This window comes from Catharus ustulatus, chromosome 4 (assembly GCF_009819885.2).
Source record: "Catharus ustulatus isolate bCatUst1 chromosome 4, bCatUst1.pri.v2, whole genome shotgun sequence".
Taxonomy (NCBI): Eukaryota; Metazoa; Chordata; class Aves; order Passeriformes; family Turdidae; genus Catharus; species Catharus ustulatus.
The window spans coordinates 24,131,687-24,157,241 of NC_046224.1; the positions used below are offsets into that span (position 1 = coordinate 24,131,687).

A 25,555-nucleotide genomic window follows, 5' to 3' on the forward strand; every position below is an offset into this window, starting at 1 on the left:
AGGATGAGGCCAGGCAAGGATCGTTGGGCTTGACTACGTGTTGCTCAGGTGTGTCTTGGCTTTTGAGCCTCTTTTCCCTCTGGCTGGCTTAGGTAATAAACATCCTGCCCAGATGGTGAGCCTCACCAGGGACAGATGTACAGGTCCCACACCCTAAAGAGGCTGGAAATATCCTGCCTTGGGGAAGGCTAATGTTTAGCAGTGCCATGAGCACATTGGTGGGGCTAAATGGCCCCAGGCAGGCTCACCTGGGACCCTCACGCCATGTAAGCTCCATCTAAGCTCAGGTCCAGGTACCTGCTCCTGGCCTGAGCTCTGTTGTGGGTGTATCTGTGCCCAGCCTCATCCCCAGCTGTCCTGCGTTCCTGACTGGCTGTTCCAAGTGGACTCCAGTCTTTAGCTGGTGGTAGCCTGGTCTCCAGGATGCACCTTGGACCTGTGCAGCAGCCTTGCCTTCAGTCCTGTCCCCTGCTGCTCCTGGCAGTATCTTCACTCGTCTGAGGCTGGGGTTGGAATCTGTCCCTGTTGTCACCTTGGTGGTGCTGATCACTGTGGGACCATGTTGGGGGTGTGCTTGGTCTGAGGTGAGTGCTCCTCAGTCCCAAGCTGTCCTAGTGCCTGGTTCTGTGTGTGACCTGGACCCTCCTTCTTGGGTGAAGGCCATGGACCTTGCCCCCCTGCTTCCCTAGTGACCTTAGGGTGCTACTGCATCGCTTTTTCTGCTCCTATGGCCTCTCAACACTGGCTTTCCCATGTCCCCTCCCACTCCCTGGCTCTCCACAGTGGGGCCTTGGCACCCCTCCCCACATCTGCCTGCCTCTGGGAGTCTTTTTTCATCTCTGTCTCTCAGAAGCACATTCATGTGCCTGCACTGCTTCCAAGTTATGATCCCAACCTGGCTCCAAGTTCCCTGTCCTCACACTGTGACCTTAAACTAGTCCTGAGCCATCATCCTCACCCAGTTCCATGGCCAGGGCATTTTACAAGGAGCCATGCATGGAGCCCAGACCTCCATGAGGTGTGAGAACACACCTTGATGTTATGCTCCATTTAGCCCCAGCTGTGCTGGAGGTACATCTGTGCCTGTTCCTGTCCCTGGCTGTCTGACCAGTTTTCTGAGACAGACTCGACACCTGCTTTGTGGTCACTTCATCTCCAGCCCCATCTCTGTCTCTGCTGAGGTACTGAGGAGCTGTACCTGGAACAGGGGTGTCTCACCCGGGCTGGAGTCACACCTGGAGTGTCCCCTCTTGTGGAACAGCCCTCTTCTTGCTGGTGGCAAGCCAGACCAAGGTAGGAAGCCTCCTCTCCAGGGGCCTTGGTGCTGGTTTTTCCCTTCCCACCCTGCTGCATCCATTAGTCTGCTGCTTTCTGGCAGCAGCTGCACATGGAACGGGAGACCTGAACTTTTCCATTCCCCAGCCTCCAGCACTGCCAATCCCTCTGAGCAGGGAATGGGCACTAAACTCACTCTCCAGCAGCAAATGGGTCCCAGCTCTCCCTCTCACTTCCTGAGTCCCATGTGCTGTTCACTCCTTCTGAGAGCGAGGGAAGGAGAGCATTTCTCTCTGCCCCAGTGTGCCCAGCCCTTATTGGCTTCTCTGCCAGTGTTGGCTAGGCTGTGGCTGCTCTCCCCTTCCCTGTGAGCAGCACCTAGTGCTGCTCCTTCCCCTCTCCTCTCCCACCAATGGCTCTGGCACGCTTGGCGTAGCATCATTCTAAAGAGCCTGTGCCTGAATGCTTGGCAAAAGGGAAATCAGAAATAATAGTAACAAAAAAGACTCATAATCCCCCCAGACACATTATGCAGCCAGGGAAAGAGGAAAGCAGGGAGGGCCTGGCTGGCCTCACAGTCCTGTTCCACCTGCTTGTCAACTCAGTGACCAAGCTGGGGAGGGTCAGAGGAAGCTCTTGGGAGACGCTGTTTGAAGCCAAAGGAGGGTGAGAAAAGTTTTCCTTGCTTTTGAGTCAGTCTCCCAGACCACCTGCCTGGATTCCACTATTGGAAAAGATCTCTGCACCTCCAGACACCCCACAGACATGCTGGCAAGCTTGAGTTAGCTGCTGGTGTGCATCTTTGTGCAGAAAATGCTGCTGGCGCATGCTTCCCTTTCCACTGACACTGAGCAATGTGGTCAGTGCACAGTCTAGGCTTTTTTCCTCTCCAGGAGCAAGGCTGAAAGGATTCCCATGTGTGCACTTAAGACATGTCTGTTTGTCAAGAGGTGTTGGCTCCCTCCTCACTGTGGTTATGGGAAGGCCTTTTTGTTTAAAAAAGAAAACAAATGAATAGATTCCCCTGACACCCAGACTTTTCAGGCACAAACCCAAGGGAGTCCCTTGTTCAAACATCGGGAGTACATTGCTGGATAACACCCCTCATCTCCCTCCCCTCTGGGCATTTTTGGGGGTTGTGTCAGGCTTTTTTCTGCTTTTATTTGTTCTTTGTGAGCTTCTTGTTTCTGGCCAGGCCTGCTTGGGGAAAGTGGGAGGACAGTGAGGGTTGTACAGGCTTGAGCTTCTGGGCTGGAACAGTGCAGGGACAGCACTGCTCTGAAGAGTTGCTGTGGCAGAGCTGTAGGAGGGGATGCCATGAGCAGATGGAAACATATGGGCAGTGTTTGGGGCAGGTCAGGGTCATGGCTTGAGGAGGCTGAAGTGGGAGAGAAAGTTTCCTCTCTCCTGATCTTAGGTTTCCCTCCCTTTTCTGCACATCTAAGCTGGTGAGGAAAAAAGCAGTGCACTCCCCTCCTCCCTGTCTTACAAAAACAGAGACTAGAGTCAAACTTGGAATTCCCCTCTGTCTCATCACTGGGGAGACAGGGTCTTGGTGGTGATCTCACCCCATCAGAAACCTTTCTGTGCATAAGACTAAGCAAGCAATGAAGAGGGAGGACGGGGAGGAGGGGAGTTATGGCAGGAAACCAAGAACACATCAGACACTCTAAATTTAGATCTTTTTATTCAGCTCGGACAATATTCCTTGATTTCTCATTGTTCAGCAGAGGGCAGAGGGCAGAGGATCTATTGAAAGGCTTTGTCCTGAGAGATGCCACTTTGTCTGGATATACAGGGGGTGGAGGAGCTACACATCATGTTGGTCTGGCATGGGGGAGAGGTGCCTGTCCCACCGTTCCAAATGGCTTTGGGATGGGGTGGTGGCTGGGCACCTGTGAGCAGCTCTGGCAGCTGTGAGGCAGAGCCCAGGGCTCCCCTCAGCCCTGCACTCCCAGGCCAGGCGGGCACCCGTGAGCGGTGCCCGTGCTTTGGGGCAGGTCCCGTGGCAGCGGGGCGGCAGGCACAGGGCGTGTAGCATAAACACACACCCGCTCTATACGTCTCGCTGCCTTTCCGGCATTGCAGCTCAAAGTCTATTTTTAAACTCCCTCCTTTATTACACAGGCCACAAGATAGCGGCGGCCTGCCTCCTGCCAGGCCTGGCGTGCTGCTCTCCCACCCAGCCCAGGGAGCAAGCTGTGCCCCACTCAGCATGGGGGGCACCCAGTGACAGGGTGGGGTGCAGCATGGGCATGACCTCGCTCGTCCCTTCAGGCTCAGGCACAGCAAACCGGGGTGCCTGGCTGCATTTGTGCTGTTGGGAGCCAGCACTGGCAGAAGGATGTTGCTGCAGAGTGTTTTGTCCCACTGTGTCAGTGGGATGTCAGTTTTGCTCAGGGCCCGCAGTTTAAGGGAGGTTAAAGGAGCTGAAAGTCGGCTGCAGCATCACCAGATCTGCCTGCTGCTGGTGTCAGCACCACCAGAGGGGTGCGGGCAAGAGGACCAGGTAGCACAAGCGGGGCTTTCCATCGTGGTTGGTGCCCTGAGCCCCAGCGAGGAGCACTTTGAGTGGGGTTTGCTCTGTGACGTGAGCAGCAACAGCAGGTGGTGGGGGCCGGGGCGGGGGGAGAGCGACTTGCTTTTGGTTTTCGACCCTCATCTTCGTTTCACATGAGTCATGTTACGTTCTGAGCTGAGTAACTGCTGGGGCTATTTTTACTCCAGCTCAGCAAAGCTTCCTTCTCGCTGCTGCCACCGCCACCACCGCTCGCTGCGGACCCGGGGGCAAAGGATGGGGATGTGGTGAGTGGCAGAGGGCGAGGGCAGGGGAAGCAGTGCCTGGGGTGGTGTCAGTGGAAAGGGGGACCACTGCCCAAAAATCAATTTGGAAACAAAAATAGTATATGCCTTTTGAAAAACAACAGATGACCTGCGATGTGTGGTGTGTTCACACACACATACGTATGTATTTATTATACTGGGAGAGGGGAAGGGGGTAGGGAGAGAAATTCCTTTCGAGTGCTATTCACCAGTCTGGAAAAATAAAGAAGGAAAGCAGAACATTTTTTCCTTTCATCAAAACAGGAAAGAGAGGGGGAATGGGGTGGGGAGCAGATCCATAGACATAATGGATGGTTGCCAGTGCAAGGAAATTGTTCCGTTCTACCCTAAACTTGGGGGTTGGGGTGGGGGAGAAGTATATGGCAGTATGACCAGGGAAGGCTGCATCCCCTCCTCCCCACTGGATGCAGGAACGCGTGTGCACACGGGAAAGTGCTGGGAAATCAGTGCCCCCCAGCCTTGCCTTTTCTCTTTGAATCCTGCTCGAGCTGCACATCCGCAGAGATGTGAGATGCCTTTGCCTTCTTCACCTCAAAGCACGGGGCAGGAAGGCACAGCCGGAGAGAGCCCTCTCCCTCCCTGACGTTCAGGGGCTGGGCTCTGCCCTCTGAGTGTGCCTGCACTCTCGTCCCCGTCCCCCTTCCCCATCCTCTCCTCTCCGCCAGGTTCCTGCCAGCAACGGGTGAGATGGAGGAGGTGGTGAGGGGCTGGGGGAATCCCTCTGACGGAGAGAGACAGGCAGAGGGGTGTGGTTCCCAGGGAAAGCCTGGCAGGTCCCATCAAACGCCTGCTCCCTAGGTGACACCTTCCCTCCCTTTCCCCTCAGCCGCTGGCTCTGTCAGGGTTTTACTCATCCTTGGAAAGCATTTTCCCAGCCAGTGCCAGGGGCGGGAAGACAAATTATGCAAGCCCTGGGTACCCTGAAGCTCTGCTTTTCTCCAGCACCAAATGCAAACACCAGGCTCCTTGCCTGTCTCTGTCTCTTTCCTTTGGTGTCTCTTCTCCTTCTTCCTCCATTAAATTGAGCTCAGTCATCAGGGAGTCGAGGCAGCTCTCATGTCAGCACCTCTGGGGCCAATGGTGTAAAACCCAGTGCGAGCTACGCCCAATAACCCTGTCCCCATCCCCTGGGATAGCCAGGATGAACCCCACTCAGCCGGGGGCTGCCGTGTGAAACCAGCTCGCCCCCAGAACGGATCTCCGGGAGTAAACGAGGTGTAAAACTCACTCAGGTGCCTGTTTGGGTGCGCAGTGCCTGCCCTCCATTGACGGCTGCGGCAGCCCCCCGGCGTAGGCGCAGGGATTGCTCATCCTTCTCCTGAACTTCGGGACCGGAGCAGCAGCAACACCTAAGTGAGATACCTTGAGTGGGCGGGCTGACTACACGCTGGCTGTCAACACCTCCTAATTTCTTTCCATTGATTGTTTTCAAAATAGGGCTCATCATGGAGAGGCTGAGACATCTCAGCTGTTCAGACTGAGTCTTGCTTTCCATTGTAAGCCCTGTTTTTCTTCCTGTTGTTTCATAATTCTCTACCCCCTCTGAAAAAAAGTAATAAATTAAATATAAATATAAATATAAATATAAATATAAATATAAATATAAATATAAATATAAATATAAATATAAATATAAATATTTATATCTCTATATCTCACCCCTCACTTAATGGCGCTGTGGATGGTGGCTAGTGCAATCATTTTTTCCACCAACACGAAATGAAGGGAAAGCAGCTTTGCAGCAAGGAACTGCCTATTGTCCTCAGACACGTGTTGCTCTCCTCCCTAGTGATAAGAGAATAACCAGGGAGATGAGTTCAGCTGTTTGCAGGTTTGAGAGCTGTAGTGGTGGTGAAAGTGTTTTAATAAGAAATCCTGGTGCAGGCTGTCAAGAAATCTGGTTTTGTTGCGGTTTATCTGCAGAGCTATTGCCAGCTAGCACAGTTGCAACCAGATCTTGTCAAGTCGTGATGCTCTAATGGGACATTTTTACGGTCCAGATGCTTCACGTAGCCTCAAAATACCTTCCCAATATTTGCCATGGTGGTTTTGAACTCTTATCCTGACATCTGGGACACCAACAGCCCTGCAGGCCTCCACACCCACCACACAGGCCAGGTGAGGGGGAGACCCAGTCGTCCCCATTAGTTGTAGGGGTTTGTGGGACAGATGTCAAACTAATTTCACTGAAGTAAGAGAATTAAAGGAGCCCCCAGCAGACTCAAGGCACAGCAGTTTTAGATTTATGCACCTCTACAGAACTTGGTGCCAGTGAGACTGACCCAGCCAGTCCAAAGACATCACTAGAGAAAAATCTGACCCTGTCTTAAAAACAGAAAGAGTAAGGAAAAACCACCAAAGCCCGAGCAGCTTGAGTATCGCTTTGCTCTATTTCCAGGCGGGGTCATAGGTAGATGATTAGTCAAATTCCAAACATCCTCTTCCTTGCTGTCTGGAGGTTCAACAGGGATTAGCTTTTTGTTTCTGATGTCGAGCTTCTAAAAACTGCCCAGCATCATCCACGTGAAAATAAATAACTCTATTTCTATCCCATCTAGCTTGTAATAGAGCCGGATATTCAAGGAAAAAAAAAAAAAAGCACATCACACATATCTCCCCCAAAATCAAGCCCTGCAGTAGCTCTTGCTGCTACCAAGCAAGAAATTTGCAGCAGTCCCTGCTAGCTTTCTGCTGAGACCTTCTCCTCCCTGGCAGCAATATCTCTCCCTGCTGAGGAATTTGCTCAGCCCTCCCACACGCAGGCTGTTCTGTCCTGGCCAGGCAGCCACTACAGCATGGAGGACTCCCCACACAGGTGGCATGAAGGTGGTGGAGCCATGTCAGCTTATTTGAGGGCAGAGATCCTCAAAAGGCACCTGGGCCTCCACTGACCCCTTGGGAACCTTAAACACATAACAGGGTCATGGACATTCAGGACCCAGCTGTCCTCAGATCCCTCTACAGAGGTAGAAGGACTTCTCAAATCCTCACCTTCCCCCTGCTGACTGCTAAGGAGCCCAAGGCTGCAGTGTTTCTTTGGCTGGTGGCATCTGGAAAGAGGTGAGATGGACCAAGGCCCTTTTAAAACCCTTTCTTTTAAGCCCTCTATAGTTTCAAAAGATGCTTCAGCACCCAGGTGGACATCAGGGTTGCAGCTCCACCCAGCTTGGGGGTTAGAGCCGAATTATCATCACTTGAAATGGCTGGTACGCTGCTGGCGGGCCAGGATGGAGAATGAGGAGAATTCTAAGAGCGTCCTGAGGAATTCGGGGTGGGACAGGGTTAACATGGCTGGAGCATCTAAGATAAAGTCTTGTTAAGGTCTCTGGCGATGGAAACGAGCAAAGGTATGCCTTGCATTTCTACTTCCTTCCTCTTGAGCCCCAGTATTGGAACCGAGCCACCTGAGGCTTGGTTTGAGGGACTCCCAGGACCCTCCTTATCCCTGCACTCCTGCACCTCAGATGGCCTGGGCCTTGGAGCTGACACAGCTCTGACCAACTCCCCAGCTGTGGAGAGATCTGCCCGCCCTTCTTCTTCTGGGTTAGGCTGAAGGAAGGTGATCCCTTGTGACCAAAGAGTGCCCTGACATGCTGCCCCAGAGGACCCAGGCTATTTTAAGAAAGCTGTATGGAGGACCCCCAGTACTCTTTGTGTTTCTGTGCTTCCTGACCAACACCCACATCCATGAGACCAAAGTTAGTTTCAGCCAAGCTGGGAGGTGCTGTCAGGTGCCTGCTACAGAGGAGCATTTGGGGGGCTGCCTGCTGCTCAGTTCCAGTGGCTGCTCCTCCTGCACCCAGACACTTCGGGTGGTGCATATGGGAGCGCTGGTGCCAGACCGTGTGTTTCAGAGAGGGCTGGCTGCAGGAGGCTTGCAGGCACCCGGGGAGTCTAAGGGAGCATGTGTGATGCTGTGAGATGAGGCCACCGGTATGCCAGTGGGAGTATGTATGTGAGAAGGGAAGAGAGAGGGGGAGAGTGAAGGAGAACACATGGATGCCCAGGGATGTGTGAATGAGACAAAATTTGCACGTAGCTGTGCATGCGAGCGGCTCGAACAGAAGCATGTGCGTAGCATAGAAAAAGCAGGGAAGATGCTTGGGATTCAGCGCGAATGCCTGCCGAGCGCCTGCGGTGCATGACAGTGCAGGAATGTATCGGTGGAGCCTGCACAAAGATGGTGCAGAGATCCCTCCTGGTCGTGCCTGGAGTGTGCTGTGTGAGTGTGCAAGTCGGCGCCGGGAGATCACTCCTGTGTACGCGAGAGGGTGTTTTTTCAATAGGATATGACTCTTTCTTGAACTCACCTGTTAGCAGCCTTCCCCTCCCCATCCCTCTCCCCCACAGCAAATATCTGCTCGCCTAATTTTCCTTCAGATGTTTATTACATCGTGGAGATAATCATGCAGCAAAATACCTCCGGGTGCCACGAGCAACACCAGATTGTCTTATAGCAACGTGTAAATTTCTCTGGCTTCTTTTTTTCCCTCTGCACACAAAGAGATGTAAGATATTAAAGTCATCTCTCTCCCTGGAGCTAGTGGTGTAGCAGGGCAGGGAAGGCGGCGAGTGGAGCTTAGAGAAATGGGCTCCAGACTGAAACAGTGAGAACCTGGGGCCAAAAAAAATAACAAACTACCGTGCCGGGAACTCCTCTCTTCTTATCTCTTGCCGAGGAGGCAGGAATTTCTGTCCCCATTCCTCACGCGATATTAAAGCCACATTATACAGGTTGCTGCAGCATTAGTCATTTTTAATTAATTTATCATTTAAATTAACACACTTTTTATTTTGTCAGCAATGAACTGCTACTCCCTCACTAGATTTGTTCCTTGATACCCAGCCAAGAGGAGGATGGCAAGTTATGCTCCACCCACCGCCTCTCCTTCATAAAAGGAGCAGCCCCGAGTGCCAGCTTAGTCTGTCTTGCAGCTCGCAGAAAATAAAGACCCGTCGGCTCTCTCACCTCTCCTGCAATTTTACCTTTTCTGCCTTTTTTTTGTTTTTCGTTTCTTGTTGCAACAGAGTACGGGAGACAGCATCAGTGGCTCCACTTTGAGGCTTATCAGGGCTCAGCGCACGCACACAAACACACTCACAACCCAGAGCAAAAACATTTGCTCTCACCTGTCTCCAAACCCAAAGCAAACCTCCCGTGCAAGCAAACTGCCAACACTTGGAATGAGAAGGCACCCGAGCCAGAATCTAATGTAAGGGGAAGAAATTCAGTGTACACTGGCAACTTTTCTCTAAAAAGCAAGTGGTCAAAAGAATGAAAAGAGCATTTTAAGAAGAGGACAACTTAAGGAAGAAGATTTCTTATTTTGGATTTCACACCAAACTTTGGAAAAGTTTCTTTTTATCTTTTTTTTTTATTCTGAGCACCTTCTTCTAAGAACAGAGACACTGTTACCTGCATGTAAAAGCTTTTACAGATACACATTTTCTTAAAAGGGAAGAAAACCAAGAGGACGAATAGCATGTGGACCACCTAGCCAAAGGCACCACTGAAGCATCCCTTGCGGCAAGGGGGACCCAGACTCTGGATGTGTTTAATTCCGAGGGACTGCATTTTTTCCCCACCGGGCTTATGAGATAGCGCAGAGGCAGCGGAGTCACCGAGAATTACTTCTGTCTCCCCTCACTACCACCACCGCCACCTCCACGTCCTCTTCCAAGGGCTCCTGCGACTCTCCCACCTCCTCCCGGCTCGCCGGGGACATGGGAACGCGCAGCGCCCTCGATGCCTGAGGCCGGGCGGCCGCGGGGCTGTCTGCGGGAAGCGCTTCCCTCCCGGGGCTCGCCGTCCATGTGCCCGCAGCCGGCGGGGCCTGGAGTCGGGATGAATTTCGGCGTGGTCTTCGCGTTCATGCTGTCGCTGCCCCTGGCCCGCATGGAGGTGAGTTTCCGCCGCGGGCAGCGGGCGGTGCTGCCGAGCTGCCAGCCCCGCGCTGGGCGAGAGCCCCGGCGGCTCCGGCCCGCAGGTGCGGCGGGCGCAGCCCGGGGAGCGGCGCGGAGCGCGGGGCAGCCGAGCCCGGGGCAGCCGAGCCCGGGGCAGCCGAGCCCGGGGGCGCGGTCCCGGCCCCGTTCCGCGGGAAGGGCTGCGGCGGGGCCCGGCCGCGCTAATGGCGGGCAGCGACCGCCGCCCCCCGCCCGGAGGGCAGCGCCCGCTGGAGAGGGCACCCCTCTGGAGCTGGCACCCCGCTGGAGCTGGCACCTCTCCGGAGCGGGCAGCCCTCTGAAGCGGTCACCCCTTGGAGTGTGCGCCCCTCTGGAGCTGGCACCCCTCTGGAGCTGGCTTTCCCGTCGGGACGGGCCCTCCAAGGGCTGGCCTGGGAATACACCACCCCCGTGTCTGGCCCCTGCTGCAGGGGCAGGGCAGACCAGGCTGAAGCGGCCCTTGGTTAGTGTGGGAGCAGGGATGCTGCTGGCGGCCCCGGGGAACACGCAGCTCCCTGCCCTGCCTCGCCCAGGGCTGTCACCCCGCGGCGAGCGCTGGCTCCCTCGAGCCTCTCACCCCACCCGGTGATTTTGGCATCACGGCAGTGCGGGTGCAGCAGGGACCGGGGCCCTCTTTACACCTCTGGAATAAACGCAGGGCGAAATCCACCCTGGCATTGCCAGGGGGACCGTGGAGAAAGGGCGTGGGGCTTTGCAAAGGGGGAGGAAGGGGACGGTGTGAGTAGAGGCACCGCATCGACACCGAGTGGTGTGGTTATTCAGCAAGGTGTGTGTCCAGCTGGGGGAAGGGGCAGGAGGTGAGTGTCTGCTTGTGTCCATGGTCACGCAAGCATTGTGCCCTGCAGTCCTGAATGTGCTGTGCAGGAGAAGCTGAGCAGAGGGTAAGGGCCAGGTGGTGGATTTGAACAAACACCCAACCCACTTTGGTTTCCCTGTATGGAAATTGAAGCCTCATCCCCAGCCCTGATTGAGGAAAATGAGCCCCAAACCCCTAAACCCTTTGACCTCTGCTGTCACATTTCATCATGTGATTGCACGCAGATTGGGGGGATCAGAAAGCCCCTAACATTCCCACACAGCACTCGGTTGCCACTTCAGCTCTACCCAAGATGGCAAAACTGTGGGTTGTATCAGCAGTTTGATTGTCAGGGGCAGGAAATATCCTTCCACCAAAACTTTCCCTTCTTTGCATCATTTTCTGTTTTCCTTCCTCATTTTTGGAAAGGGTAAGTCGGTGCACCCCTCATGGGATGGCAAAGCAGAGGTTGGGCGCAAAGCATCACGTCACCTCGCTATGGGCCCGTTTTGCCCTTGCCCAAGCCGCAAAAGGAAGCAGCTAGAGCTGTGGGCTATGCAGTGGTCATGTTTGTTTTGGGCAGGGGATGGTATTTCCTCTGTAGATGGCTCAGATCTCTTTCTCTCATGCAGCATGAAACATCAGCTAGGGTTGGCTCTGGGGAAGGGTGAAGATGGAAGTGTCTGATCCCAAAGAGCTGTCACTCAGTTGCCATAATCAGATTGAAATACTGCACAGCTCTAGTAGAGTTAGAGTTCAGTAATTCTGGCCCAAGGTTTCATGGGAGGAATTGTGATATTTGTCATTGCATGACAGGAGAACCAAGAACGTTTCTGCTTGGGTAGATGCTTCAGCCTGCAGCCAGTGCTCACAGTTCCTCTGAGGGCAGTGTGCTGCACCCTCTGCACCAGGCACAGACAGCACAGCTCCCACCCCGCTGCTGAACCAGAGTCGCCCTCTGAATGGGGCTTGCAGCTCCTCCCCAGCTCTGCCGGAGAAAGTGCATGAGGAGCAGTAGCTCCCCAGATCAACAGAGGCCCTGAGCAAAGAGATGGAGCCTCCTGAGTCCCTCTCCCTCTTTGATCACACCCATCTGGAGCTGGAGGGCCCTGGAACTCTTCCAGCCGGAGGGAGTACAAGCCTCAGCGGGAAGGTATTTGCCAGTTGGGAAGCGAGGATGCTAAACCCATTTGCATTTGCCCCACGGGCTGTAATAGTTGCCTTGCAACATTTACAGAGATGGGCTGAGCCAGTCGTGGTTGTACCGGGGTAAAGCCCCACTGGCAGCGCTTTCTGGAATTCCCAAGGAATGGGGTGCGGCTGGGTGCTTGCTTATAGCCTCGGCCCTGCTCCCCATTGTGTCTTCCTGCTGCAAGGCTCCGGCGTTCTTCCCCAGTCCTCCTAGCACGAGGCAGTGACAAGGACAAAGCAGTGGAAACCGGGATGGATGACACGTCTGGGGTGAGCTCGTGGAAGGAGCCAGGCGAGTCCCTGCCTCCCTCTCACTGTCAGCTGATGTGCAGCAGCAGGAGGGAATGACAGGGCTCCTGCGCTGTTTCCAGAGCTGCTGGTACACAACCAGCCCCAGGGGTGGAAATGCCTCCAGCCCTCGCAGGGGAGGTGTGGGAGGAGCAGTGGAGTCCCCCTTGAAATGGAAAAAGGGTGGGTAGGTCTGGCTGTATTTTAGGAACATGGACTAGATCAAACGTTGTTTGATTATTGTAACGGAGGGGGGAAACACAATCCGTGACTCCAAGAGGAAGGGGTTCATGTGAAGAGGGCTGTACCTGCTGCAGAGTACTCTGGCAGGCATTTGCCAGGGTCCCCCTGCAGCCAGGAGTGGTGCTGGAAGGGTGGAAGCCCTGTGCCAGGGAAGTGCTGGTGGCAGGTGCTGCTGGTCTTGCCCTCTGCCAGGGAATGCGGTGGAGTCTCCCCTCAGGGTCCACACATCAGCTTCAGAGGGAATTAAAAAATGTTGTTTGTTTGGGGTTTTTTGCCTGGCTGATCACTCGAGACCCTGCTGCCAAGATCCTTTGCCAGGGTCGGTGTGGAGGTGCTCAGAAAGTCCTCCTCTCCCGGGCAGAGGAGCCAATATGTGGGTGCTTCCCTGCCCTTCACAAACTGGTGCTGCTGATACCATTCTGTCCTTTCATGTGCAGTCACACCAGCTTAGAAAAAGGAACTGGAGGAGTCCTCACCTTGGGAGTATCCTTGTCTGATTTCTTTGAGGCAAGAGGGTCTGCCTTCCCTGCTGTTTGCACAATCTTTGCTCCCTCCTCCTCCTCTGTACCTACCAAGAGACACACCTTCAGGCAAGACTGTGAAACCCTCGCCAGAGGGTGTAGACAACAACACTGCATATTCCCTGCACCAGCTTGGCAGCTGCTGATGGAAAGGGGACCTTTCAGCATCCCTGGTGCTCAAAAGCATAAATTGGGAAAAAAACTCCAGAGAAAGAGATGATGGGGCTAGGGAGGAGGCAGATTTTGGGAGAGTGCATGTGTGGGGAGCTGGAACAGAGGAATTGCTGCACCTGCATTTATTTGCTGTGGCCAAACAGTGCTGCAGGACATCTGTGAGGAGGGGAGCAGAACTGATGTGCTGAGGCCAGTGTCACAGCCACAGTGCAGGCAGCAGCTGCCCTGCTGCCTTCTGTCAGATGTGCCATGGCCCCTCAAGCACCAGCCACCAGCACAAGAAAGGGAAGTGAATGTCCTTGCCAAGGGATTGGCAGGTTGGGGGGTGCCCTTGCAACTCAGGGGAGAGTCAAGGTCAGGAACTGGGAGCAGAGGGAGGGAGGGAAGACCAAACTTTCTTCTAAGAATTCAGGGCCTCGCAGGAATAGGAGGCCAAGCCTTGGGGCACTTGACAGCCAGCCAAGAGTCCATTGAGACAAAAGTCTTCTTTGATCTGCCGCACAGTTAAAAAAGGAGATTGTTAACCTGTGTTAGACAAATAACTCCAGAGGAGCTGCTAAGCAGGAAAAGCACCAGCTGCTTGGGCTGGTCTCTTGGGGGTCCCACCTCTCTTGCAATGCTCCTCTACCTTCTGACCCCATGGGATTAGGTGGAGGTGATTGATGGACCTCTGCTTCCCTGTGTCTCAGCCCACAAGCGTCCCAAACCTGGGTGTGTGCAGTGCCCGATCCCAGAGCCTCCCAGGCACAGGGCTGGGGTGGGGGCCATGGCCGTTCCCAGTGACACTCCCCAGAGGGAGCAAAGACAAGGCACGCAGCTCAGGTTTGCTGCTGCTCTTAGGCCAGCCTTGGCCTTGACTTACAAGCCTAAAATAAGGAGCTTCACAGGTTTGCAGTTGTCACTGACAGAGTTGCCTTACAAAAATGGGGGAGGAGGACAGGATTATGAGCCGTGTGGGCTGGTGTTACACCATAGCCATGCTGGTAGTATCTGCAACAAGAAAAAAACTGGCATCTAAAACTGCTGCTGTGAGCAGGGAGTGGAGCTTATTGCTACAGGCAGTCATCAGAAATACGGCTCCTGAGGGCCTGCATTTTCAATGCCTGATTCATATCTGTTCCCCCTGCTCAGTTAGCAAGGTGACACCTCCCAGCTCGCTTCCAAAGTCGCCGAGTCTCGTAACACCTGCCCACGCTCTCCCCCCAGCAAGTGCCGGAGTTTAAAATAAAGTTCCATTTCCTACATGTATTAAGTGTCAGGAAGGTCCAGGAGCATCCGTGCAGAGCAGCATTTGTACACAAACGCATTTGGCTGACAGGTGCTAACATTGAAAGCCTGCAATTTCACCACCCAGCACCGAGCTCTGACTGCAAGTACTGGGAATTGCAAATGATCTTCCAGTAAATGTGTGTGGCACAAGGCAGGGAAGTGCTGCAGAGCCTCTCCAGCACCAGGCTGTTGGTCCCTCTCTTCCTCACGCAGCAGGAGATGTCAGAAGGCATCTTCATTTCGCAGCTATTCAGTGATCCCTGAATTATACAAGTCTCTCTCTCGCTGTGCATTCATCACTGATGCTGCTTCCCTCTCCCTCAGAGACTGAGGAAGTAATGCCTGGGGATGTAAAATCTGCTTTTTGCTGCAGGCGGACAGCCAGATCTGTGGTGAGATGTGACAGTGACAAGGATGGAGCAGGGCACGAAAGCTCGGTCTGACTGAAGCTGTCTGGTGAATCTGGCTGTGGAGGTTTAGGACTGGTGTTGTCTGCTCTGTGGCTCTCTTCGGGAGGTTTCTGAACCTCCTTGGGCTGCAGCAACCTTCACATCACTGCATCGCAGTTTAAGTTACAGTATTAGAGGGTGGTCTGGCAGGGCCGAGGAGGGAGCATTCCTGTTGTCCTACTGTGGAAGCAAACGGTGGGTGGCCAAGGACAGGCACGTGTGAGAGAGTGCCAGGCTCAAGCAGCCATCCAAAAGTGGCTGCAGGTTTGGGCCAAAGCTCTCAAGGTTTAAAGCCAACGTTTAGCCACCTGCCTGGTGGCTTTTCTCAGCTGTGAGCGGAAGGAAAATGTTCTGCACTGAACGCAGGCAGGGAGGGAATAGCTGTACAGTAGGAGGACCACACACATGCCACCAAATGTCCATAAAAACCCACACAAAAATCCCTGCGTTTCACAGGCACACAAGCCAAGCTCTCCTCTCAGTTACAGGGACATGCGTAGGGCTGTGCCTCAGACGCCATCCAGCACCCGGCTGAAAGAGCAGCTTTTCCGCTTGAGTAGCCCTGAATGAAGAGAGCTGGGAGCTAAGCAAACACTTTGACCAGTACTTTCCTCTGTCTCTTTTTCTAGCCTTTCGGAAGTATGTTTTAATCAGCACTTGCTTTCCCACACCGCTCCTTTGTACTCTTATTAAGTGCTGTCACTGGGGCCCGCTCTAGCCTAGTGCCAGAGTGAAATTCCCGAGAGACTGATGGCATTGCACCTGCCTGCACAAACTCTGCATTTGGCCCATTGTCTGATGTGGCTAAACCTGCTTACTTAAGGTTTTTCTGTGCTGGTGTGCAATGACACCCAAACTCCTTATGTTTCTTCCTCCAAATCAGCTCCTCAGGCCATCACCTCCCTGCAGCTTTTGTGGTTTTGCTGCGGGCTCACGCTGGGGCAGCCTCAGCCGCAAAGGTCAATCTTCATCTCCACCCCCAGCCTTTTTTTTTTCTTTAAAAAAGAGTATGCAAATGATGTATATTATTGGGCCTCTGTGGTTTGAAAACACACGCGCGCGCACACGCACACACACACGATAACTGACAAAGCCCGTGAAGGAGTTTCATAACGGAGGGAAATATTGGGAAGGTTTTATCTGATAGTGTAAGGGAAGTCTGTTAAAACGCCTTTGCTGCAGGCAGCAGGAATGAGAAGCCACCTGGAGAAGTCATACACCACCGGAGAAGGAAGCCTTGCTGGCTGCTTGCATAGTGTCCAGGGCTCTGCTGCTCAGCCCGGGTATTTTTTGGCTTTTTTTAGTGTCCTGACAGCTTTGTGGGAAGCAGTGAGAGGGGCTCTCTTGCTTTGCTCAGCTCTCAGGTTCATGCCTTCACAAGGAATAAAGCCCTCAAGGTTTAAAAGCCAACGCAAGACAACGCACGTCTTTGCATTTTGCTGGTTCTGTTGTGTCTCCCCCACGCTTGATTCCCTTCTCCCGCTCCACGACACAGCCAGCATTTGCAGATCATCTCTCTAATGCTTGTTTCTCCCTTTTCCTTTTGTCATCTGGCAGGGGGACCCCATACCCGAAGACATTTATGAGATTTTGGGTGGCAGCTCAGTGCGCTCCATCAGCGACCTCCAGCGTGCCCTGCGGATAGACTCCGTAGGTAAATCTCCTCTTCGCCAAACACTCCTCTATTTTTAATTAAGTCTTGGCGGGGGCTGGGAGGGGATATTCTGTTTTTCAGCAGCACACTATCAACAGACTTCATTGTAAATATAGGAACCATTCAGGAGCCAAGACCTGGCTGTTTACAGACTTAGTCCCCCTGAAACTTGTGGGAGTTAGAGGTGACTAGATGCCTTTTTAGATCTCCTCACTGCCTGGACACTGGCTTCCAAAAATGGTAGGAGATGGGCAAGGTGGGCGCAAGAAACTGAGATGACCATTCTTCACCCTGGGAGATGCTCAGTCACCAGGGCTTGAATTGGACAAGGATCAGTTTAGGAGGCAGCAAAATGGGAGGTGGAAATAGGGTGGCAGAGGAGGAGAGGGCTGAGTGGGTTTCCAGGTTTAGCATCCACAGAAGGCCGCGGGCTCCCAGATGCTGCTCTTAGGATGAGAGCAGCAGAGCACGTGTCCATGGGTGAGCTACGGGACAGGGGCTAAGCCGGGGTAGCCTTGCTTCACCTCGTGCCTGTAGATAACAGCTCCGGGGGCTGCAGGGCCTCGGGGTCACTTGGCCAGGCTCGAGTTCAGGGAGCAGCAGGAGCGATGAAGCGTGGAGGGGTCGGCACGTGTGGGAACTGGAGCACGCGCCACGGCGGCTGGGCTGGCCCAGGAATTTATTTATAAACGGTCTCTTCAGAGCAAATTCCTTTCTATTCTAACCCTGCTCCCGCCCGTCGTCCCCCAGCCCCCCCAGCTCGACTTCTCTCTCGTGTTTTGTCTGTTTTGAGCTTTGTAATCCTTGCCGAGACACTATCTACGGGGGAACAGAATTTCCTGCTTTTGTTTCCTATGCCAGTCCAACCACTGGCGCAGTCTCAAAAGCATTCCCGCTGCCTTTCAAAACGGCCCTGGAGGGGCAGGGGGGGAAAGCGAGGGGGAGGGCACCAGCTGCGTTCAGCTATTGTTTGTCTTAGAAAGAGGCGACGAGGGTCCCCACCACTGCCAGGGCCGCTCCCTGCCCTCACCAGTTCCCTCCTTCTTGTCCACGAGCCACACAATGGGGCAACTTCCAAAATTAGCCCTGCTGGATTGTCCCAGGCTGGTCCCACCCCCCGCCCCAAATGTCTTCAATACTGATCCAGGGTGTAGAAGGACAACCTAGAGGAGGGAGGGACATGAGTCTCAGCAGATTTGTTTTGAGTCAACAGTTGTTGCTAATCTTTTGCCCCCACTGCTCTCCTCTCATCAGCTCGTGCACCAAAGGTAGCCCCCACCTTCATTTGGTGAAATGCCACAGGATGGAGGGATGGGCAAGGAACAGCTGAGAAGATGCATCCAATCTGTCATGGCCCAGTGTCCAAGCAACAGATACATCACTACTGTGGCTATTAACCAGCCTCGTGATTAAGAAATAAAATGGGCTTATCTGGTTGGCTCCAGAAGCCCAGGGATATGAAAGGAGGCTGCAGAGCTTTGAATCACTGGTTTCACTTCTTGTCCCAGATAAGAAAGGCTGGTCAGGGAAACAAACAGCGGTGCTGTGAAGCTGTTTCCTTGTTTTACCTCCTGGCTCTCATCTGTTCCCAGGTACTGACTGAGGGGCATGGACATTTGCTTGCCCTGTGAGGAATTAGCAAATTAGTGTGTTAGCAAAATAATCCCAAAGTGGCTGGAGCTATTCCCTGCTATCTGTGCACACTGTGTGTGTCACAGCTGCTTCCCTCCACTGACTGCACAAGGAGTTAGAATGAGGCAGCTCCAGGAGGCAGATGGGCCGAGACTGTGCTCTCCTTGGGCACTGCTGCAGACCCAGAAACAGAAGTGTGTAGAGTGGGAGACATCTCCTTAACTGTGGCTGCCCACAAAGCAGTGGCTGCCCATGTTACCCAGTCATCCAGACACCTTCTCTAGCCCAAAGGGGCTGGCCCTTCTAAGGCGTGATCCACCAGTTCTCATTTTGGGAGTTTGCAAATGGTGCCTAGAATTGATCACCTTTCCAGCCACTTTGAAGGGTGTCTGTCTGTCCACCTCACTTGTAGATGTTGACTGCTCATTGACAGGCACATGATTCCTGCCTTCTGAATGCAGCCTCTGTGTAACCTATCCCAAATCCATCATCAACCGCTTGAGACCTGAGCAAAGTCCCTGCTCCCCTTTATGAGAGGGCTGCACTAGGGCAGGGCTGAGGAAGAGGGATGGGACATGATAGGTAAGGGAAGTCTGCTCCAGCACACATCTGATAAACAGAGATCTTCCACTGGCCCCTAATTCCCTTTAAGAAAATTGCTCCCTTGATGCTGACGTCCATTCAGTTTCCTTCAGCTGCTAAAGCAGGTCAGAGAAGGAAGGAGCTGTGGCTGGGTGGGAGCTATCTTCGAGCGCAGCCATTGTCCCGAGCTCAGGAGGGGCTGCGTGTCGGAGTGCTCCATGGGGATTATGGGCATTTCTCTATTCAGCACTTCCTATGGGAAAAAGCAGTGGGGTGGGAGGGAACCGCTCAGGGCTGGCCTGAATGCTATCAGTCTTCCTCTCCCATCGCCGACTGAACCACCTCCAGATCCTGCCTCTTACCTTAGAGTAGTCTAGAGAAAAAGTAATTTTAACTTTATTTTTCTGCTCTTCTGTCATAAAACTGCTCTAACCCAGAGCAGCTGAGGTGAGTTGAGAGAGAGAAAGCAAGCACCCACCTACCACCCACCCTGCCTTCACCTGCCCTCTCACCTCTCCCAGTCCCAAGCCGTTCCAGCATGGCACCTCTGTCTTAAATACCAAGTGTTCTCCTTGTCCTGTCTGTTCTTTGATCATCCTTGGTATTATCCTGGTTTCAGCTGGTCAATCTGAATCCCTCTGCAACTCCTCTCTGACACCAGAAAGTCGTGACACAGGTCTTATCTTTCTTGAGCTGGAGATCTCCTCTCCAAGACCTGACTGGGTCCCCTCTTTCATGATAGGCTTGCTGCTCTGAGCAGCCTAGTCCGAGCTAAGAGTGTCCGTGCTCCAGCACAGCTGTGACCTTGCTTGTGGATTTACACCTAGCATGACATCCCGGGTCCGTGGCTTATCCCTGCACTTTGCCTGGTGATCTGAGCACAAGTGCCTGCTGTCTTCTCCTGCCTCTACCTGGTGCTATTAGGTCATGTCTTTCCCTTTGCAGAGCAGGATAGCTCGAGCCTGAACCTGAATGCAACTCAGCCCGATCAAAATCCTGTGGCCCTGTCTCGAGAGCGACGCAGCCTAGGTGAGCTGGGGCACCTTGTGATTGTTGGGCTGTCACCTGAGCAGCCACGGGTGTCTGAGATACAGATGTAGGGGCAGAGGTTATAGTGCACCTGTATGTGTGGAGGCATGAGAATGAGGGTCTGGACCTGGAGTGGGAGCTGGATGTTTCACCCTGGGAGGGCAGGAGAGGGAGTCTGGACTTCTGTGCACTGCTCTGCTTTAAATCCCGACGGTGCTTGTTTGCTCGGAAGTGTCATCTCCTGCCTGGGCTGCAGTGAGAAGCATCACTGTACTGGGGCTTCCTCCACAGGGCATGGCTCTGTATAGGGACAGAGCTGGGAGGTGGGAGAAATAGAAAGAACACATGTGTGTGCTTGTGCACGTGAGAGCCGTGTGGGGTCCTTCACTTGCAGCAGAGGTGGCTGCAGTGGAGTGCTGACAGCTGCAATGCCCATCTCATCCCCTGCTTCTCTCTTGGCCCTTGTAGATGCTCTGGCAGCAGCAGAGACAGCTGTCCTTGCAGAGTGCAAGACGCGGGAGGTGGTGTTCGAGATCTCCCGCAGCATGGTGGACAGCACCAACGCCAACTTCGTGGTGTGGCCGCCCTGCGTGGAGGTGCAGCGCTGCTCCGGCTGCTGCAACAACCGCAACGTGCAGTGCCGCCCCACGCAGATCCGCGTCCGGCACGTCCAGGTAGGGGACACACTGCCCCCGCTCCCTGCTCCTGCCAGCCCTGTGCCCCAAACGTGGAGCGGCTCTCGGGTGCGGGGCTCATGCAGCCGCTGTCCCCTCTGTGCTGGCCACACAGCGCTGCTGATGCTGGTGTGGGTGACATCCCGCTGGTGCTGTCCAGCAGCTGGGGACTGTCACCACGCAGAGCTACAGGGCACTGTCCCCAGCTGCAGCTCCATGCCACGGCCCTTCCCGTGGCTTGAGGTGGCCTTGTCTGCTGTGTTAGATCAAAAGAAACAGGGTGCTTTCATTGCTTTGATGCAAAAAGAGGAGGGTTTGCACCCCCACTGCTGCTGCAGCTTCTTTCCAAGACGTGCACTGGAACAGCTTCTCTTTCTCAGCCCACAGTTACCTCCTGACCTGCTCCATCAGCCAGCAGACACCTGACAGCTAACCTCCTGCTCTGATCCTCCCCTCACAGCTACCAGTGATCTCCTCACAGCTTCCTCCCAGACAGCTTGTTTAAAAATAATATTCATCCAATACTAATCCTCTGCCTGAGCCATAAGAGACTCCCCCAGGCAGGCAGCAGAGGTTGGCTGGGAGAGATTGTATTCACACACAGCCCTTTTCATCAGGAAATTCCTTTCTCAGAAAAGCCAGGCTGAACGAGGAAAAATGGGGGGGAGCAGGAGTTGTTTTTCTGGAAAAAAACAAGTGAGAGGTCAAAAGCCAGCCTGAAAAAGTGACCTGGAAATGGTTTCTTTGAGGACAGAGGTCTCTCTATTGTTTGGCTGGAAGTGTTTGTCGAGCGAGCAGCGTGTGGTCTGAAGCGTGTGGAGTGGGCTTTCAAGGAAAGATAAACAGCCTGGCTGCTTCGGCGCTGGCTGAGGGATGCTGCTGGGGGCAGTGGGTTTAGAGGAATTCCATCCCAGAAGCACAGCACAGTGAGTATTTATAGCTTGTGGCGCACTTCAGGGACCGCAGAGTTGTTAGATAAGCTGAGTGGGGTCAGGCCTGGCTGCTGCTGGAGTGGGAGGACCCCCTAGAAAGTTTGTGCCCTGTGGTGGGATGTGGAGTAATGAGTCTTCCCTCTGAGTCAGCACTGGTGGAGAGTCCGGGGGAATTTCCAGAGCACCGCCTCTCCCATGAAGAGCCGAGGGCTTCAGCCCTGCGCGTTATTAAAGAGCTTGAGACAAATTCAGACAGGCCTCAGCAGAGCTGGTGAGGCTGTGTTAGATTGCTTTGGACCTGAGTTCTGCTCCTTTTGCCCTTCCTGTAGGTTCCTGTGGGAATTATCCTGGTTGCCCCAGGTCTCTGCCATCACATCTGTCAGAAACAGGCTAGCAGGTCCTGCATGTTCCATGTTTCTAATCAACCAGCCATCCTGCTTAAGTTCTGGCAATAGTTAGGATCATGGGAACCAACCAGAGACATCCAAACTTGCCTGGTCTGGGTCTGCTCTGCCGCCGTGTTCAGAATTATCTCTCACACACACCATCCCTGAGTCTGAGTCTTGAGTCTGAGCAGCGCTTTGTAAGCTGCCTTCTGACCCTTTAGGAAGAAAGCCAGGACGAAAATGCACTGACACTGAGTAATTTTACAAAGTGGGAGCCGTGGCTGTATTAATCTTTTGCTTGCCTTCCTCTTGCAAATAGGTGAACAAGATCGAATTTGTCCAGAGGAAGCCAAAATTCACCAAAGTCGTTGTGCCTTTGGAGGACCATGTGCAGTGTCGGTGTGAAGCCGTGTCCCGACCACCCCCCAGGAGCATCCGCCCAGGGCAACGCGAACAGAGACGTAAGGATCTGGGCATTGGCAGAATGAAGGGACGTGTGACAGGAGGGGCTGGGCAGAGAGAAAAGGGACCTCCGCTGGTTTCAATCTGCTTAGCTCCAGGGAAACCCGAGGGCCTTCGCTGGCTTATACCAGCTGAGGGACCTTTCCCAGGGCGTCTGCCTGCCGGGAAGGGGCTGAAAGTGAGGGGAAAGAAGGAGGGGAAGGTGAGAGGTGAGGGGAAGGGCATGGTGGGAAGAGGGAGAGGGCAGAGATTGAAGAGAACAGAGGACAAGGAACAGAAGAACAGAAAGAGGCCTTGTGGCCCTGCTGTTGCAGAGCTCTTTGTTGGCAGTGTGTGGAGAAGGATATTTCAACAGGAGCCGTCTGCCCCTGGCTGCACAGACACTCTCCCCTCTGTTTTGGCAGGCTTGTCACCGGCGTTCACCACAGCCGCTGTCTCACAGAGGCGGCGAGTACGCCGGCCGCCGGCACAGAAGAGGAAACATAAGAAGTACAAGCATGTCAACGATAAGAAAGTGCTGAAAGAAATCCTCATAGCATAGAAGTGCTGGCAGGGGAGAGAGAGCACAAGGCAGGTAACAGCAAGCTGCTTTCCCAGTCAGCAGAGATGTCCTCCTGGGACATGGCACCTTGGACCCTTCCCACACCACTAGCTGCTCGTTCAGCGTGGGGCTGCTGCAGGACAAAACCGGGGTTGAAGGAGGAGGGAGAACGAGGTTGGGTGCCAACATGTGCGTTCTATTTATGGAATTACGGCTCTTTGCAAAGTTGGAGTGATCCTGCTGCAGCCATCCTTGCTCTCAGGCCCCGCCCTCTCCTTTCTCTGCTTCCCTTTCAGGCAGAGAACAAGCTTCTCCCTACAGCTCAATCCCCGCGGGGTCCATCTAATTCATCTCTTCTGTGGAGCAACTCCTGATCTAGTTTCTCTATTGGTTCTCCTTTGAAAACAGAGAATTAATGTTGCTCTAGGGATCCCTTTTCCTTATATTTCATTAGTTGAATTGGCAGAAAGACTGAAAGGCACCAGCACTTTTGGTTCATCACTCTCCTAGAGGGAAGCCTATGTGCATGAGAAAGGTCATACCAGGGGAAAGGAGAACTGGAATCTCTGGCAAGGGATCTGGACTTTGTCAGGCCAGGGTCTGATTCTTCTCTCCATGACTTGTGTAAACAGGAGTAATTCCCTCATCATCAGAAGAATTTCACTTGTACAAGGGGAAGGAGGCTAAGCCCTGGCTCCCCATGAGAGGAAAAGGTGCAGAAAAGAGGGAAAGAGTGCAGATTAGTGCAGGGTGCAGGTTGATGGGAGCTGAATTTAAAGAGGTGACACAGCTTAACAGGGAGAGCCCCGGCCCCCAGCTCAGCAGTTCCAGCTCTGCTGCAGCCTCTTGAATAAGCCCAGGCCAGCACTTCACATTCACTTCCCCTGACCCTGGGAGAGGGGACAGCAGGCTTCCACGTGTGGCATTTCAGGAGCTGGGACACGGGGCACCAGGCAGTGTCTTGGGGCTGGGATTCCCACGCTTAGCACTACGAGGGCTCTGATGATCCCAGGATTCTCCTGGCCAGCCTAAAGTTCCCAGGGTAGAAATTATTCAAACCCATGTAAACCTCAGCTCTGGCTCAAGCTGTTCAGGGGAAAAAATAGAGGAGGTCAAAAGTCCTCTCAGGCTTCCAATCTGGCTCTTTAGCACAAATATTTCCAGAGGAGAAAAGGGGATAGGAGGGGAGTTGCAGGGGGCAAAGGGTTGCATGTTCTAATGCTGTGTCTGGTTTTGTTTCACTTCCAGGTTTATTTAATATATTTGCTGTATTGCCCCCATGGGGTCCTTGGAATGATAACTTTTCCTCTTTGTCCATCTGCCTCGATGTCTGATTCAGACAGCAACTGGTGCTTCCCTTTCCATCAGTGGACCTTCTCCCACCAAAGTCTCCCTTTCATTTATTAGCATAATTTTAAAGTTTTACACACACACACACACAAAAGGACAAGGATGACCTACATAGACATATATATGTGAGAAAAGAACAAAGTACAAACAAACCCGTGAATGCCAACAGCCACAGCTTGCGATGAGAACAGGACAATTCCTTCCCTGCTACGGAGGACAGGATGGAAAATGTGAAAAGGAGAGCGGGTCCAATTTCTTCTGAGAGAAGGAGAAAAACAGATGGACAGAGGCCAGAAGGGGAACATCCTCCCTTTCCCTCATGATTCTGGTAAGGCTGGGGCGGCCCAGCTGAGATCTCCTCTTGCATTGGACCTATCTTTTGGAAACAGGCAAATCTCAGATGGCGAGCGGCGACCAATGATGGAAAATGCACTAAGGACTTTTATCGCCCTACCTGGACAGATATATATTTTTAACGTGCGTGTGTATATTTTATTTTTAAAAAGAAAAACCAAAACCACTAAGGTATACAACATCTCGGGGAACAGAACAAACAAGCAAAGAAACAAAACAAAGAAGCCAAATGCATTCCCCCACTCCCTCTTTGCCCTGCTCCTGGTGCTGACTGGAAGGTGTTTGGATCATGGGGAAGGAGCACACGGCGGCAGAATCGTCTCCACGCCCCCGGCCCCTGCCAAGGGGAGCCATCTTTGCACATGCTGGTGGAGAATTCAACTTTCCAGGCTCGGACTCAAATTATTTTTTAAATTCATTCTGGATGTGTGCGTGTGTACGTGTGTGTGTGTATATATATACGTGTGCATGTGTGTGCGTGTGTATGTGTATTTATACATACATATATAAAAATATATATATATATATGTTCTTAAATGGGTTTCATTCCCCAGTGGCAGGAAGCTCAGAGGCACGTGCATGCATCAGCTTCACTGGGCTGTCAGAAAGGAAAAGCACACTGTTACTGCAACGTGCCTGCGAGGCCGGGGACCGGCAGGCAGAGGCATCATCTGAGCTCTCTCTTTCTTGTTACCTTTTTCTCTCACTCTGCACCAACCCCCCCACCCAGCATAGCTTCCTTGCAGGAGGTGAAGTGGCACCACAACAAGACCAAGGACAGCCAAACTTAGAAGCATGACTTAATCTCAGTGAGCTGTCCTTGCCTGCTCTGTGGTCTTGAAAGCAGAATCATGTCATTCCCACGAGGTTTTTAACCCCTTCCTGGATGTCCTGCATACTATGCCTCCACTAATCTTTCCTGGCCAATGTTCCCACACCTCCCAT

At 53.3% G+C, this 25,555-nt stretch overlaps 1 protein-coding gene across 3 annotated transcripts; it reads left to right on the forward strand.

Annotated features, from left to right (window-relative positions):
* Positions 1 to 3,988: 3,988 nt before the first annotated feature.
* On the forward strand, positions 3,989 to 24,444 carry PDGFB (platelet derived growth factor subunit B). 3 transcript variants are annotated; one of them, XM_033058641.1, is made up of 8 exons: positions 3,989 to 4,080; positions 9,148 to 10,021; positions 16,572 to 16,668; positions 19,828 to 19,911; positions 20,380 to 20,585; positions 22,223 to 22,364; positions 22,770 to 22,939; positions 24,155 to 24,444. In XM_033058641.1, exons 2-7 carry the CDS (start codon positions 9,866 to 9,868, stop codon positions 22,904 to 22,906), a joined length of 822 nt encoding a protein of 273 aa, XP_032914532.1. In that variant the 5' UTR covers positions 3,989 to 4,080; positions 9,148 to 9,865; the 3' UTR covers positions 22,907 to 22,939; positions 24,155 to 24,444. The 3 variants fall into 3 exon arrangements, with proteins under 3 accessions (XP_032914532.1, XP_032914530.1, XP_032914531.1); XM_033058639.2 differs by having other exon boundaries at positions 4,007 to 4,080; positions 8,921 to 10,021; XM_033058640.2 differs by having other exon boundaries at positions 4,007 to 4,080; positions 8,921 to 10,021; positions 22,770 to 22,935.
* The last annotated feature ends 1,111 nt before the right edge of the window (positions 24,445 to 25,555 follow it).